Source organism: Schistocerca serialis, chromosome 2 (assembly GCF_023864345.2).
Source record: "Schistocerca serialis cubense isolate TAMUIC-IGC-003099 chromosome 2, iqSchSeri2.2, whole genome shotgun sequence".
Lineage (NCBI taxonomy): Eukaryota > Metazoa > Arthropoda > Insecta > Orthoptera > Acrididae > Schistocerca > Schistocerca serialis.
This window is the reverse complement of record NC_064639.1, coordinates 356,827,671-356,843,799: the sequence shown is the minus strand read 5'-3', so window position 1 is coordinate 356,843,799 and position 16,129 is coordinate 356,827,671. Positions and strand designations below refer to the sequence as shown.

The 16,129-nt window shown below is 43.1% G+C and overlaps 1 protein-coding gene across 1 annotated transcript in view; it reads right to left on the bottom strand.

Moving 5' to 3' along the window:
- The window catches only part of LOC126455984 (uncharacterized), a gene marked incomplete at its 3' end in the record, with an annotated part of 1,226,620 nt that overhangs the window by 719,987 nt on the left and 490,504 nt on the right, over positions 1 to 16,129 (bottom strand). Inside the window, exons 17-18 of the mRNA XM_050091741.1 lie at positions 2,013 to 2,109; positions 332 to 522 (exon numbers count right to left, since the gene is read on the bottom strand). Coding sequence (XP_049947698.1) covers positions 332 to 522; positions 2,013 to 2,109 — 288 coding nt within the window. The remainder of the gene's footprint in view (positions 1 to 331; positions 523 to 2,012; positions 2,110 to 16,129) is intronic.

The window sequence follows — 16,129 nt, the reverse complement described above, 5'->3', positions numbered from 1 at the left end:
GAGAACCAACTGAACTAAGATTCTTTAGAGATCCTCTGAATGTTGCAATGTAGCGCCCTGTCCTGTGGTTGAGCAGCTTCATCAGGCACACTCTCCCAGACAGAAGATGGTTACCCACTTTGAGTGCAGTGTGCAACAGTGCAGCCCTGCTGTGGTGCAGTGCTCCTTGGTTGAGTAGCTGCTGCAAGCACACACCCTCACACAGTCAAACAGCTGGAAACCTAGGTTGAGCACAGCATGCAGCAGCGCCGCCATGCTGGGGTGCGGTGCACTATGGTTGAGCAGCTGCAGCAAGCACACACTCTCACACAGATAACAGCTGGAAACCCACCTTCAGGACAGCGTGCAGCAGTGCTGCCATGCTGCGGTGCAGCGCGCTGTGGTTGAGCAGCTGCAGTAGGCGCAGCAGGTTGTTGTGATGCACTAACAAACCCCGCAGCACGCCGCCCAGGCACTCTGGGTTGGTGGCCATGTGCAGTAGCACCTGGAAGCTGCGTTCTGCCTCTAAGCACCGCGACTTCTCTGCAGACAGAACAGGTAACCAATCTCCTGCAGTAAACCACTCTGTAGGGCCAGGTGTTTATACAGTGTCTAACATACGACTAATTAATTTAATTAATAGCGAAACCTAACGGAGGTGGGAAGTATTTGATAACAGTAACAAAAAGTTCCAATGAACATGGATCCGAAAAGAGACGTTTAAGAGAGAATTGGAAATGTGTGGTTATAAGCTGCCACTGACTTCGGTTCGAAATATTGTCCTAGATAAGAGAAACGTACCTGAAATGCAACCTTTTCATAAAGTTTTAACTGTCGCCTTCAAACAGTGCTAATACCTGCGAGGCATACTATTTCTGTGCCAAATTTGGTTAAAATCGACCCATGGGTTTGGGAGGAGATCCTGACATACACTCGTACACCCTGATTGATACATATAACAGATGACTGTATGTGATCCAGTTTGCACTTATGCTTAGTACGATTAGACTGGACATGAAACTTTGTGCCAACAGTGTTCTGGTAGGTGCAAGTTCTGGTGTCTGTACTGTTTTATTTAGTTTCTGACTTAGATACGTTTTTCATTGTGTATTTCTTTCTTTTTATATTCTTTGCATTGTCTACTTGTCTCTGTGACAGTAGTGAAATGCTTAAATGCAGAAGAAGAAAATGAAATAAATATTATATGGTCAGGATGAGATTTTCACTGTAAACTTAATTTCCATGTTTTACACTTTCGAATCGATCCCAACAGCCAGTCTAGAAGCATCAGAGCCTTCAATTCTCTTTTGATGCTCTGTTCTTCACAGTGAGAACGTGTGCTGTTACATTCTTCGCCATTCAGAATTCTTTGACTACACTAGAAGCGTCTGCGTCGCTGATAGGCTGAGTTAAATGATAGTGTGTTGTTTCCATTAGCTTACATCAACTTAGCACGGATTGTTGCAGCATTGTTCCTCTTTGAGCGCTGAAGACCGGTTACCAGGCGATACTCCACTTTATCAGTGGGCTGCGCTACTGTGTTTTGGTTGATCTAGCAGCGCGCTATGGTACTTCAATGTGTACCAAAGTTACAGACGTTCACTTGCAATTCAGTAGATCTGTTTCTTCGAGGTGATGATTAAAACTTTACGATTACACTTCGCGTACCTTTACAATTTACCAAAGTATTATGTGATCATAATTAATGTGCAGCTACTCGCGGAGATCTAGTGTGGCTGTAATTATCGTATGGCAGCGAAACTTAGGAGATATGCTGATGCGTTGTTGGAGCTAATTTTTTCCCAGCGTAAATCGGTTGCGTATTAACACATTACAATATCTACCAGCTTTTGCTGCCATATGACAATTACAGCCCATAATGGACGTCTGTGAGTAGCTGCACTTACATTATAAACATCCGGTAGTCCCGGGTTCTGTTGAATGTTGTTTCAAATATTGGCAGCAAACAAGGAGAACCTTCCGTTACATCGGTTTCCCGGCATAGACTGCAGTATTCTAGACAGCGAACTCACCCGTGTTTTGCGAGACGTGCGCCTGTCTGGCTTCGCGCCACGCTTTCCTCCTCGCGCGTCGTCTCGAGTCTTGCTTAGTCAGAGCCTCCGTGGTCTCCTGAAACACCGGAAGCACCAGATATTCCTTTACCGTTTAGATCAGGGACAAAAATGTTTATATGAGGAGGTTCAGCACAGTTATTCCCCGCAATTTTTGAAAAGAAATAAGATGTGAATGGTTTCATTTATACTGGTGTACAGACTGCACGTAGGGACAATGGATATAAAACACTGAAAACACATACGAGGGTCACTCCAAAAGAAATGCACACTATTTTTGTAAAAATAGTTTTCATTCTGCATGTGTGGAAGTTTTACAGTGTGTAGATACATCCTTCCCACTTGTTTTCAAACTTAGTTCAACCTGTTCCCGTGAGTGGCGCCGTCACAGCACGTCTTCAAGATGGCTGCTACACTTGACGTTCGTCAGAAGCAACGTGCTGTCATAGAATTCCTGTGCTGTGAAAACGAGACAGTGGGAAACATCCACAAGAGGTTGAAAAAGGTGTATGGAGATGCTGCTGTCTATCGCAGTACAGTTAGTCGGTGGGCAAGCAGGTTACGTGATGAAAGCGGGCACGGCAGTATTGAGGATTGTCCTCTCAGCGGCAGGCCTCGTACTGCACACACTCCAGACAATGTGCAGAGAGTTAACGAATTGGTGACTGCTGACAGACGCATCAAAGTGAACGAATTGTCACGCTACGTTGGGATAGGGGAAGGAACTGTTTGCAGAATACTGAAAGTGTTGGTGTTAAAAAAGGTTTGTGCCAGTTGGGTTCTCAAGATGTTGATAGTGGCTCACAAAGAAACAAGAAAAACGGTATGCAGGGAACTTTTGGAACAGTACAAGAACGGTGGAGATGAATTTTTTGGAAGAATTGTGCCTGGTGATGAAACATGGCTCCATCATTTTTCACCAGAGATGAAGAGGCAATCAGTGGAGTGGCATCATGCAAATTCACCGAAGGAAAAAAAAATTGAAAACCACACGTTGTGATGGAAAAGTTATGGCTACAGTGTTTTTCGATTCCGAAGGAGTCTTGTTTGTGGACATCACGCTAAGTGGAAGCACCATAAATTCTGATGCATATGTGACGACACTGAAGAAACTTCAAGCTCAACTGAGTCGTGTTCAACCATATCGGCAAAAGCAGGATGTTTTGCTGTTGCACGACAATGCACGGCCACATTCCAGTCAAAAAACCGTGGAAGCGATCACAAAACTCGGATGGACAACACAGAAACACCCGCCTTACAGTCCTGACCTGGCTCCATGTGGCCATCATCTCTTTGGGAAACTGAAAGACTCTCTTCGTGCAACAAGGTTTTGTGCACGCTACAAAACAGTGGCTCCAGCAGGTTGCTGCAGAATTTTACCATGCAGGTATACAGGCGCTGGTTCCAAGATGGCGTAAGTCAGTTGAGAGGGATGGAAATTATGTGGAGAAATGAAAATTTTGTTCCTAAAAGATGTATCTACACACTGTAAAACTTTCAAACATGTAGAATAAAAGATGGATTTAAAAAAAAAATAGTGTGCATTTCTTTTGGAGTGACCCTCGTACATAACACACGTAGTGCTAGTTGTAAGTCGGTGTATTTCCTAAGGAAAATGCAGTCATTACTGATAGTACGGAATCATGAGATTGAAATTCAGGAAGAAAGGATGTCTGTGACAAAACTGAGTGTGAAAATAGCTGTTCTATATCATAGGCAGAATTTCTGGATATGGTGAATGGAATAAATGGTGTACTGAACAAGGGACATGGAGTGACAGTAAATACAATAAAGACACAAGGATTGAGCATCAGCAAGATAGAGATTAGCGTCTAACTTCGCATCTAGCATCTAAATTGAGGACCAAGTAGCGCACGAAGTGTTGGATTTCTGACACCTTGAAAGAGAAATAAGGCTTGGCGGGCGAAACAAGGAGAACATAAGAAGCAGAGTATCAAAAGCAAAGAGAGTATTTCTCTGCTAATAATGTCTGCTAGGTTCAAACATAGGACATAATTTAGGGAAGAATTTTCTCAGAATGCATGTTTGAATCGCAGTATTGTTGTTTGGGAGTGAGCGGTGGAATAGGGAAAATGAAGAGAATTTATGAGTTTGAGATGGTGTGTTACAGAACGACGTTGAAAATCAAGTGAACAAAACACGACATAAGAAACGGGTAGGTTCTTCGCAGAAGCGGTGAACACAGAAATACATTGGAAAGGATCATGAATGAGAACGGACGAGCTGAATGACAGATGGTAAGACACCAGACTATAACATCCATAAGAACTGGGTCGAAGTGCTACTCTGAGAAATTGAGACCACAGCAGAGGACACTGTGAATGCATCAAACAAGTCAGAACGGTGATATCCTCCAGAAATACAAAATAAAATAAAAGAATGAAGAACCTAATTAACTTTACATCCATCCACAAAGTACATTACTAATTGTATTTGTAAGATTGATACTATGATGTTACTTATCAGAAGTTCAATGGTAATTGTTAATATATGAACAGGAATGAGCGAATTTATTTAGAGTTCTAGAACACATTTTATCTTTCCAAGCCGAAATGGACGTTGAAACTATAATAGCAATTACGCTCAGATAGAATACACGACAAAAGAGTGAAGGAACACTAAATTCTAAAAAGTCAATGGCGTTCTTACTCTACATCACATGTGCGGGGTGTGAACTCGAAACGAAAAGATAAATTGGGGGAAGTTGCTGACAGAAGAACTGAGAATTTCGAGATCATTTGGGTGTACACAAGGCTGATGAAAATTGTTAGTGTATTAAAGGCCTATTAATGTAAACTTGTATTTCTTTCATCAAGAGTACAACAATAAATCATACTACTAACTTCAATTACTTCTAGACATTTAGTCCTATAGCGAGGTTTGAGCCAACGAGAGCTCTTTTGAATGTTGTAGCTTGATGTAATGACTCGATTTATCAACCATAGGCTGCAAATGTTGCCGAAGGAATTTGATATTATTTAAATTGCACGATGAGACTCACCTGCTCATCATAAAACGTCGAAAACATTATGCGCTGAGATTATAGATTCAGACAAAATTCCATTACATTTTCGCAACTACTTTAATGTTAAAAGTATTATATTGAATTATGGACTAACCGGGCGATCTACAGCTACATCTACATCTACATGGATGCGCTGCAAATCAGACTTAATTGCAAGGAAGAGGATTCATCCAACCACCTTCACAATAATTCTCTTTTATTCCACTATCGAACAGCGCCCGGGAGAGACGAACACCTGTTATCGTTTCGCGCGAGCCCTAATTTCCCGTATTTTATTATGTTGATCGTTTCTCCCCATGTGGATCGGCATAAAAAAAATTATGATCGCATTCGGAGGAAAAAGTAGGTGATTGAAATTTCGTGAGAAGCTCCAGCTGCAACGGGAACCGCCTTTGTTTTAATGACGTCCAACCCAAATCCAGTACCATGTATATAGGAACGGAAGGTTCCAAATGATTGGGAAAGAGCACAGATAGTCCCAGTCTTCAAGAAGGATCGTCGAGCAGATGCGCAAGACTATAGACCTATATCTCTGACGTCGATCTGTTGTAGAATTTTAGAACATGTTCTTTTGCTCGCGTACTCGCGTATCATATCGTTTCTGGAAACCCAGAATCTACTCTGTAGGAATCAACATGGATTCCGGAAACAGCGATCGTGTGAGACCCAACTCGCTTTATTTGTTCATGAGACCCAGAAAATATTAGATACAGGCTCCCAGGTAGATGCTATTTTCCTTGACTTCCGGAATGCGTTCGATACAGTTCCGCACTGTCGCCTGATAAACAAAGTAAGAGCCTACGGAATATCAGACCAGCTGTGTGGCTGGATTGAAGAGTTTTTAGCAATCAGAACACAGCATGATGTTCTCAATGAAGAGACGTCTACAGACGTTAAGGTAACCTCTGGCGTGCCGCAGGGGAGTGTTATGGGACCATTGATTTTCACAATATATATAAATGACGTAGTAGATAGTGTCGGAAGTTCCATGCGGCTTTTCGCGGTTCAAAATGGTTCAAATGGCTCTGAGCACTATGGGACTTAACATCTATGGTCATCAGTCCCCTAGAACTTAGAACTACTTAAACCTAACTAACCTAAGGACAGCACACAACACCCAGTGCTTTTCACGGATGATGCTGTAGTATACAGAGAAGTTGCAGCATTAGAAAATTGTAGCGAAATGCAGGAAGATCTGCAGCGGATAGGCACTTGGTTCAGGAAGTGGCAACTGACCCTTCACATAGACAAATATAATGTATTGCGAATACATAGAAAGAAGGATCCTTTATTGTATGATTATATGATAGCGGAACAAACACTGGTAGCAGTTACTTCTGTAAAATATCTGGGAGTATGCGTGCGGAACGATTTGAAGTGGAATGATCATATAAAATTAATTGTTGTTAAGGCGGGTACCAGGTTGAGATTCATTGGGAGAGTCCTTAGAAAATGTAGTCCATCAACAAAGGTGGTGGCTTACAAAACACTCGTTCGATCTATACTTGAGTATTGCACATCAGTGTGGGATCCGTACCAGATCGGGTTAACGGAGGAGATGGAAAAGATCCGAAGAAGAGCGGCGCGTTTCGTCACAGGGTTATTTGGTGAGTGTGATAGCGTTACGGAGATGTTTAGCAAACTCAAGTGGCAGACTCTGCAAGAGAGGCGCTCTGCATCGCCGTGTAGCTTGCTGTCCAGGTTTCGAGAGGGTGCGTTTCTGGATGAGGTATCGATAATATTGCTTCCCTCTACTTATACCTCACGAGGCGATCAAGAATGTAAAATTAGAGAGATTCGAGGGCGCACGGAGGCTTTCCGGCAGTCGTTCCTCCCGCGAACCATACGCGACTGGAACAGGAAATGGAGATAATGACAGTGGCACGCAAAGAGCCCTCCGCCACACACCGTTGGGTGGCTTGCGGAGTATGAATGTAGATGTAGATGTAGATTTAGTATACAATATAACAGCATGTACGAAGTCACGTAATTTCTAAAAGTGGATTTTAAAAGGATGTAAGCAACTGCCCGCGAAAAACGCCACAACTTTGCTGGAAGTTGTTTGTTTGGCAAAATACATAAAATAATGTGGCCTTTGTTAACGATTACGTTTGACTCACTCACGTGACTACTGCCACCTGTTTGGGTGTGTGTGTTGCTTTTCGCGACTGAGCAACAGAGCACAACGCTCACAGAAAGCCTTACTGCCTCCGCAAGGTCAGGACGGCGGTTGCACTCCATCTGCACCGGAGAACAAAGCTGGCCGCCAAAGCACCACGGCCGGCGGCGGGTCGACAAGTTACCAACAAGCAAATCCTCTGGCTGTGTCTGTGAACTGTGATCCCACGGACAAAGGAGGCAGCCCGGCTGCGTCCCGTCCGCGCAGAAACCGCCGGCTGTCCGCTTCGCATTGTGCCGACGGGCGATTGTGAAGGTGGCTTCGGCCAACAGCTGGCCTTGCAACGACGCGGAGAAACGTAACAAATGAAATACTCTTCTCCTAAAAAGCTATTGAAAGTGCGAGGTAGTATCTGAACATTAGCGGCGATTTCGTATCAATGAATTAAACGTAAAAGTTTGCCATACGAAGTTACCTAAATCTTCTTGTTGTCACAGAATGACACGAGAGAAATATCGAGTATTTAAAAAACAGCAGTCACAAATTCCTACAGGGGGTTGAAATGGCCCCTTTCCAGATGTTTTAATAAAATAAGCTAATTCGTTAACTTTTATGCACTGGCTTAGCATATCGACCAAGATTTTGTGCATTTACAGATACAGTGAAAAAATAAAATGCTAGTCCTCTTTGGATCAGTCTTCAGGGTGATTCTCGATGTCCTCGGGCTGATAGCAACGAGAAAACTAGCAACTAATCTCTTTCAGAAATCACTGAGATACGAAGATGAAAACTTACTGATAACAGCATTTTGTGCTTCAGCCATCCACTTTATCCTATTTCAAGACACTTCCAAACACCTTCCAATAACGAAACAACTGCCTAGCAAAGAGCATGTAACCACAACACTATATACCATATGTTATTAGACACGAAGTACGACTGAGACACTTTCTGCACAAAGAGCTATTATTTATAGTAAATTTTATTGTTCTACGGCCTTCTGGAACAATGTTATCAAATTAATATACATATTGCATATCCAGTACGTACAAAAAGTGAAAATGAATGAATAAAGTGCAGTTTTGGTTCTAAAAATTCTGAAAATCGTACTTAAGATGGTAAAAAGTTTAAATAACTCCACAACAACAAAAAAAGTGTCCAAAATTGTATACGTTTTATAAAACTGCCCTCTTTACTCATATGACAAAATTTTGTGTGAAGTTCCATACGCTTTCGGAACTAGGTGATGGACTACTAATCAGTGAATAATACAATACTGCTGAATACACCATGAAACAGATTTGTAAATTCCTAAGTACATGTGCTTTATTTGAAACTAATAATTATTAAATCGCATTTTAATTGCATGGTTTTGTCATGCTAATGTTCTTTAAAGTTATTTTTGCAACCTGTTTTAGTGTATAATTAGTGGGTGGTTATTACCTTCGGATTCCATGTTCGGTTGTCTAACTTTATAAACACAATTTCACTTTAATTAATTCAACAATTTCGGTTAATGGATTGAGTACCTCATTTGAAATCTGGATCACAACTGGTATCGTAACTTCATTAGATCAATTTCCCCTGGTTATGGTCTGTTACAACGCACAATTGGTGAAAAGTAGGAGAAAAGCACCTTTATGTCCGGAAATTAACACTCGTTGAGATATGGGCCACTCCACTTATAATGATTAGTATTCGAAAGTATAGGCCGTAAATTACCACAATACGTAGGCTTACGTGTGGACAGACGAAAACAGTCGAGAAATCATGGAGGTGACGCGTCAGGATCGCTTCACTATCAGTATATCTACAGGAATTGTTGATGGCAGGCCATATATTTTACCATACAGACTAACATGTGCTCTGTTTCGTCGAATTTTACACCATGAAGTATCTGCGCTATTGGGGAACGTTACTCTTGTAGAAAGTAAACGACTGTGGATTATGAATAGGACACCAACCCTTTTTCTACGGATCGTGTGAGAGTGCATCACAGCAACGTATCTCGGGCACCGGAATGGTCGACGAGGTTCATTAAATTGGCCTCCCCGTTCACCAGACCTGAATAAATTTAATCTCTGGCTATGAGAAATTGGTATACGCCCAACATTATAAGAGCGTGTGTTCAGTGCATGTGGCGCAGTCCGAATGAAATCAAGTGTGTCTGAAATAGTGCGTGATTCACTGCGAAGGAAGACTGAAGGACGTCAGGATGCGTGGTATGCATGCAGCACTGCCTACTTCTACATAACAGACAGCTGGGAATGATAGGAAGGGATGCGCATATCTCAACAGGCATTGGTTTCCAGACATAAGACTGTAGGAATTTCTAGTTTGGCCAGTAACTCACCTTCCCCATAGCAATACATGATACTTTTCTTTAAACACCCTTTGTAAGTCACCCTACAAGAGGGCACTATGTTAGTTAGATGGTGTACATTGGTAACACACATTCATGTGGCTGTCCACCGTTGAGTTATGCTTTGGCAGGAATTGGTGTGTGTGTGTGTGTGTGTGTGTGTGTGTGTGTGTGTGTGTGAGAGAGAGAGAGAGAGAGAGAGAGAGAGAGAGAGAGAGAGAGCGAGAGAGAGAGAGAAAGAGAGAGAGAGATTGCTGGTTATTTGCGATTAGAGCAGAAAAATGGTTCGAAGGTGAATGTCTCATAAACTTGGTTGAAACGAAAGGTATAAATCGTACAAAACATGCATATTTAACAAAAGGTAATATACACTACTGGCCAATAAAATTGCTACTCCACGACGTGCTACAGACCCGAAATTTAACCGACGGGAAGAAGATGCTGTGATATGCAAATGATTAGCTCTTCAGAGCATTCACACGAGGTTGGCGCCGGTGGCGACACCTACAACGTGCTGACATGAGGAAAGTTTCCAACCGATTTCTCATACACAAACAGCAGTTGACCGGCGTTGCCTGGTGAAACATTGTTGTGATGCCTCTGTAAGGAGGAGAAATGCGTACCGTCACGTTTCCGACTTTGATAAAGGTCGAATTGTAGCCTATCGCGATTGCGGTTTATCGTATCGCGACATTGCTGCTCGCGTTGGTCGAGATCCAATGACTGTTAGCAGAATATGGAAACGGTTGGTTCAGCAGGGTAATACGGAACGCCGTGCTGAATCCGAACGGCCTCGTATCACTAGCAATCGAGATGACAGCCATCTTATCCACATGGCTGTAACGGATCGTGCAGCCACGTCTTGATCCCTGAGTCAACAGATGGGGACGTTTGCAAGACAACAACCATCTGCACGAACAGTTCGACGACGTTTGGAGCAACATAGACCATCAGTTCGGAGACCATGGCTGCGATTACCCTTGACGCTGCATCACAGACAGGAGCGCCTGCGATGGTGTACTCAACGACGAACCTGTGTGCACGAATGGCAAAACCTCATTTTTTCGGATGAATCCAGGTTGTGTTTACAGCATCATGATGGTCGCATCCGTTTTTGGCGACCTCGCGGTGAACGCACATTGGAAGTGTATATTCGTCATCGCCATACTGGCGTATCACCCGGATTGAAGGTGTGGGGTGCCATTGGTTACACGTCTCTGTCACCTCCTGTTCGCATTGACGGCACTTTGAACAGTGGACGTTACATTTCAGAAGTGTTACGACCCGTGGCTCTACCCTTCATTCGATCCCTGCGAAGCCTCACATTTCAGCAGGATAATGCACGACCGCATGTTGCAGGTCCTGTACGGGTCTTTATGGATACAAAAAATGTTCGACTGCTGCCCTGGGCAGCATATTCTCCAGATCTCTCACCAATTGAAAACTTCTGGTCAAAGGTGGCCGAGCAACTGGCTCGACACAATACGCCAGTCACTACTCTTGATGAATCGTGGTATCGTGTTGAAGCTGCATGAGCAGCTGTACCTGTACTCGCCATCCAAGCTCTTTTTGGTTCAATGCCCAGGCGTATCAAGGCCGATATTACGGCCAGAGGTGGTTGTTCTGGGTACTGATTTCTCAGGATCTATACACCCAAATTGCGTGAAAATGTAATTACAAGTCAGTTCTAGTATAATATATTTGTCCAATGAATACCCGTTTATCATCTGCATTTCTTCTTGGTGTAGTAATTTTAATGGCCAGTAGTGCATTTAAAGAATACAAATTACGAGAAAAGTCAAACTTAAATGTGAGATAACTCAAATAAGCACCTAAATTAACCTCTTTAATTGTTACTACCCTTAAATAATAAGATAAAAAATAATTTACAGATAACAGAAAAAAAAACTGGTAGAAACAAACCTCAAACTTTTTATTTCTACTCACTTAACTTTAATTTCCTGTCTTTCACAGCTGCTCATTTTTCAAATGGAATATCATCAGGCATAGGTTACAAACCAGATTTACTTTGGATGTCAAATCAAACACCTTTCAGCCATATAGTTTCCAAACTTATTTTATTTGTCTACCAGTTTCGGCGATTTACTACGTCATCTTCTGTCCCCTGACCGAGGTGTAGGAAGATTCCGCCTCGGTTCTGGTAAAAACAGGGGCCAGCTCTCTTCAATCATCCAAGACAGATGAAGAGATCGCTATAGCAGCAGAGATCTACTAATACCAGTATTGCTGGCCCCTGTTTTGACCAGAACCGAGGCGCAATCTTCCTACACGTCGGTCAGGGGACTGAAGATGGCGTAGTAAGTCGCCGAAACTGGTAGCAAATAAAATAAGTTTGGAAAGTAGACGGCTGAAAGGCGTTTGATTTAGGATCCTGTATCGAATGGCCAAGTCCCGCAACCATCTCTGACAGATGGACATACAGAGACAGATTTACTCTTTCCTCAACTACTATTTCTCTTTCACGTAATACCGAGCGAGGTGGCGCAGTGGTTATCACACTGGACTCGCATTGGGGAGAACGACGCTTCAATCACGCGTCCGGCCATCCTGATTTAGATTTTCCGTGATTTCTCTAAATGGCGTCAGGCAAATGCTGGGATGGTTCCTTTGAAAGGGCACGGCCGACGTCCTTCTCCATCCTTCCCTACTCCGATGAGACCGATGACCTCGCTATTTGGTCTCTTCCACCAAATCAACCAATCTTTCACGTCCTTTGACTTTTCTAACTGTGATCTAGTTTCTGTACAATATGTAAATGACCTTTCGCCCACTGTAATTTATTACTGCTACATTCAGAATTTCAAATCCAATCAATCCTGACCAAATATTTCTAAATATAGCAATGAAGTACACGAACGCTCGCTTTTCTTCAACCTGCCTTTTAAGATAAGTCGTAAGCTCTGTATTACCTCGTGTGTTCCTACAATTCTCTGGAACCGAAGCTGATCTTCCCCAACGTCATCCTTCTGTTTCGGCGTTCTGGAGAAATGTAGAAACACACGAGGCAATACAGAGCCTATGACATATCTTAAAAGACAGGTTGATGAAAAACGAGCAGAGGTGTACGGCATTTCTTTATTTAGAAATATTTGGACAGTGTTGACTGGGATTTGAGCTTCTCAATGTAGCAATAATAAATTACAGAGGGCGAAAGGTCGTTTACATCTTGTACAGAAATCAGACTACAGTTAGAGGATTCAAAAGACATGAAATAGAATCAGCACTTGAGAAGAGAGTGAATCTGGTTTGTAACCTAAACTTGATTCTATTCCATATGAACACCGAGCAGCTGTGAAGAAAAGGGAATTAAAGGTCAGGGAGTAGAAACAAAAGGTTTGAGGTTTGTTGATGACACTGTAATTCAGTCAGAGACGGTAAATGATTTGAAAGAGCATCTGATCGCAATGAATAATTTCTTGAAAGGAGGTTATAAGGCTGGCATCAACAAAAGTAAAACAAGGGCAATGGAATACAGTCAGATTAAGTTAAGCGATGCAGAGGGCTTTATGTTAGGAAATGAAATACCGAAAGCAGTAGATGAGGTTTGTTACTTGCCAGCAATCTGATTGACTATGGCTGAAGTAGAGATACAAAATGCAGACTGGCAATAGTAGGATAAGTATTTCTAAAAAAGAACAACCTTTTAATCCTGATTGTGTATTTCAGCCTCAGGTAGTATTTTCTGAAGAGATTCTCTCTCTCTTTTTTACACATCAGACCAGACAAGGACAGACGCTTTTAAAAGTGGTGCTACACGTGACTGTAGAAGATCAGATTGACCATGCACTTAGCTGATTTGTGGAGTAACGTAATTTACAAATGGCTCTGAGCACTATGGGACTTAACATCTGAGGTCGTCAGTCCCCTAGAACTTAGAACTACTGAAACCTAACTAACCTAACGACATCACACACATCCATTCCCGAGGCAGGATTCGAACCTGCGACCGTAGCGGTCACGCAGTTCCATACTGAAGCGCCTAGAACTGCTCGACCACACCGGCCGGCCAGTAATTTACAGCATAATTTGATTAGAGAAAGGGGGCCATTCGATAGTTAGTTTCGATATGGAAGGAAGTGTGGTGGGCAAAAATTTGTAAAAGGAGATCAATGCTTGAATACAGTAAGCAGGTTGAAATGAGAGCAGTTTGCAATAGTTACGAAAAGGTGTAAATGCTTTCAGTGGATAGACTAACGTGGACCACTGCATAAAAACAATCTTCGGACTGAAGACTGCAGCCACACAATGTGAAAGTGGTCACAGACACCATGAAGGACTTCATTGTGAAATGCAGGGTGAACAGGCAGATTTAGACATAGACTAAGACCAGGAAATTAATTACTTGTTTATATGAATCATTACCAGATGGTCATGGGTTTTTGCAACTATATGAAGTACAGATGGGACATGAGAAAGAAATACTACAATGATTGTGGCACTCTGCAGGCTACTAGCCGCATTGACAAAGAGAAGTGGAAAAAAGCCTATGGCGTGCTGTAAGGAATCCATGCATCTATGATGAGTAGTTCGTTAGACAGGGAGCAGAAACTTCTTCCGGACCCCAACGTCTTTGCCTGAAGCTTGCTGAATATGTTGCTATGCAACAGGAACGGCAGATCATCGTAGCATTAATGATCTGGATATTTAGTGCAATAAAAGATTACCTCGAATACCTTGGACAGCACATCGAACTAACGAATCGATCCTGAGGCAGCTGGGCATCAGAACAAGACAGTCGACTTTTGTCAATCAAAATTAGTTGACAATTTTGGTCAGAGAGAGGAAGCACACCATTACAGTGCATATTCCAAATTAAGATGGGCTTGCAGTAAGCAGACATGCCCAAGACAGGTCGTCAGGGAGTTTAGCACGTGACGCCAGTACACCCTTGCGTATTGTTACACCAAAGGGAGAGATATAGGTATGTACGAAATTTTTAAAGTAAACTTGTAATTTAATTTTTTCTTATAAGCTCACAATAACGGAAGTAGCGAACCCCAATAACAACAGTGTTTAGCCATTACAAGTACACTTAATGGCCGGCTGGGTGGCCGAGCGGTTCTAGGCCCTACAGTCTGGAACCGTGTGATCGCTACGGTCGCAGGTTCGAATCCTGCCTCGTGTATGGATGTGTGTGATGTCCTTAGGTTAGTTAGGTTTAAGTAGTTCTATGTTCTAGGGGACTGATGACCTCAGAAGTTAAGTCCTATAGCGCTTAGAGCCATTTGAACCATACACTTGAGAGGTGGCAGAAGCCCCCTCTCATATTTCTATCTTACTCTGAGTAATTCGATTTTCCTCTCTAATTGCATGCGGTGAAAAGTTGCTATTCTTTCACACGCGGACTTCCCACGCAGCGTCTCTCGTCACCCGGGTGGTCTGGTGGCAGGCGAGTTCCACTGAGCTTGAACGGGTTAAGCCGACGGGTATGAGGGAGTCGAGTGGATGCTTTACAGAAGCCAACATTGTCATAAGAGCGGGAGCGACACGCCCAGATGCACCAGATGGGGCGACTGGGCTAGAGATTCCGTTACTTCGCAGAAACTTTGTGAAAACCGTTTCTGGCGGGCTACCAGCGAGGCGTGGGAATGACTTGTGATTCCAGGCAGTCTTGGCGGACAAATTCCCGCGTTTTCTGCAAAATCGTAACTGTGATTGGCTTGCTCAGGGCATAGCTCCGTGACGTAGCAAAATCGGCGCAGAAATTGGCGCCAAGAATCTCCATTGGTGGAGTGGAAGTGCTTCCGCAGTAGAGTGGAATTTTCCGCCGGTTTTCGAGTTGCTGATTGGAACGTTTAACCACGGCCACTGTCGTGGGGGCGGGAATGTTCTGTGGTCGGCTTGTATGGGTACTCTTGAGAGAGTCGGCTCTCGCCTTTCCGTCGGAGTAGGTTACAAGATTGAGATCTCGCTGCTCTGGACAGCCTGCCTTCCGTTGGCTGTCTAATATACTTTTATTTGATTGTAACTGTTTAACGAAGTTGCTGAAGTTTCGACTTCAACGTAACTTTCTGAGTACAGTTGGCAATTGAGCGTTCTGCGTACAAGCGGCCTATGTTGTCTGTCTTGGACAGTTTTGGCTAAAGTTGACTGTATCGGAGTTACTGTGTGACTTCACTTGTTAAAATCAATCACTGTACCGTCAGTGATTGTGTGGCGAGCCTTCTTCGTCTCCCTCAGAGGCGCATTTGTATTGATAGGAAGTCTTTAGTCTGGAACAACCAGACCAGGACAATTTGTTTCGGGCTATACTCGCGACATTATCATCACCACGACGGGACGTCGAAGCAACCAGCAATCGTTTACGGTACATCAGATAGTGTCCTTGCAGTTAAGAAAACAGCTTGGTAATGTATGTCCGCAGCACCGGCAGATTAGGGAATTTGCACTGTGATAATCAGAGCTCAGCAGAGCGCGCCTGTTCGTCTTTTCTAACTTTGTTCTGTCTTGGGTGTTCATTGTCTGAATTATCACTACCGTAACAGCAATTGATGTTGAGTTGGCTGGGTGTTTCTCTTAAGATTTGAATT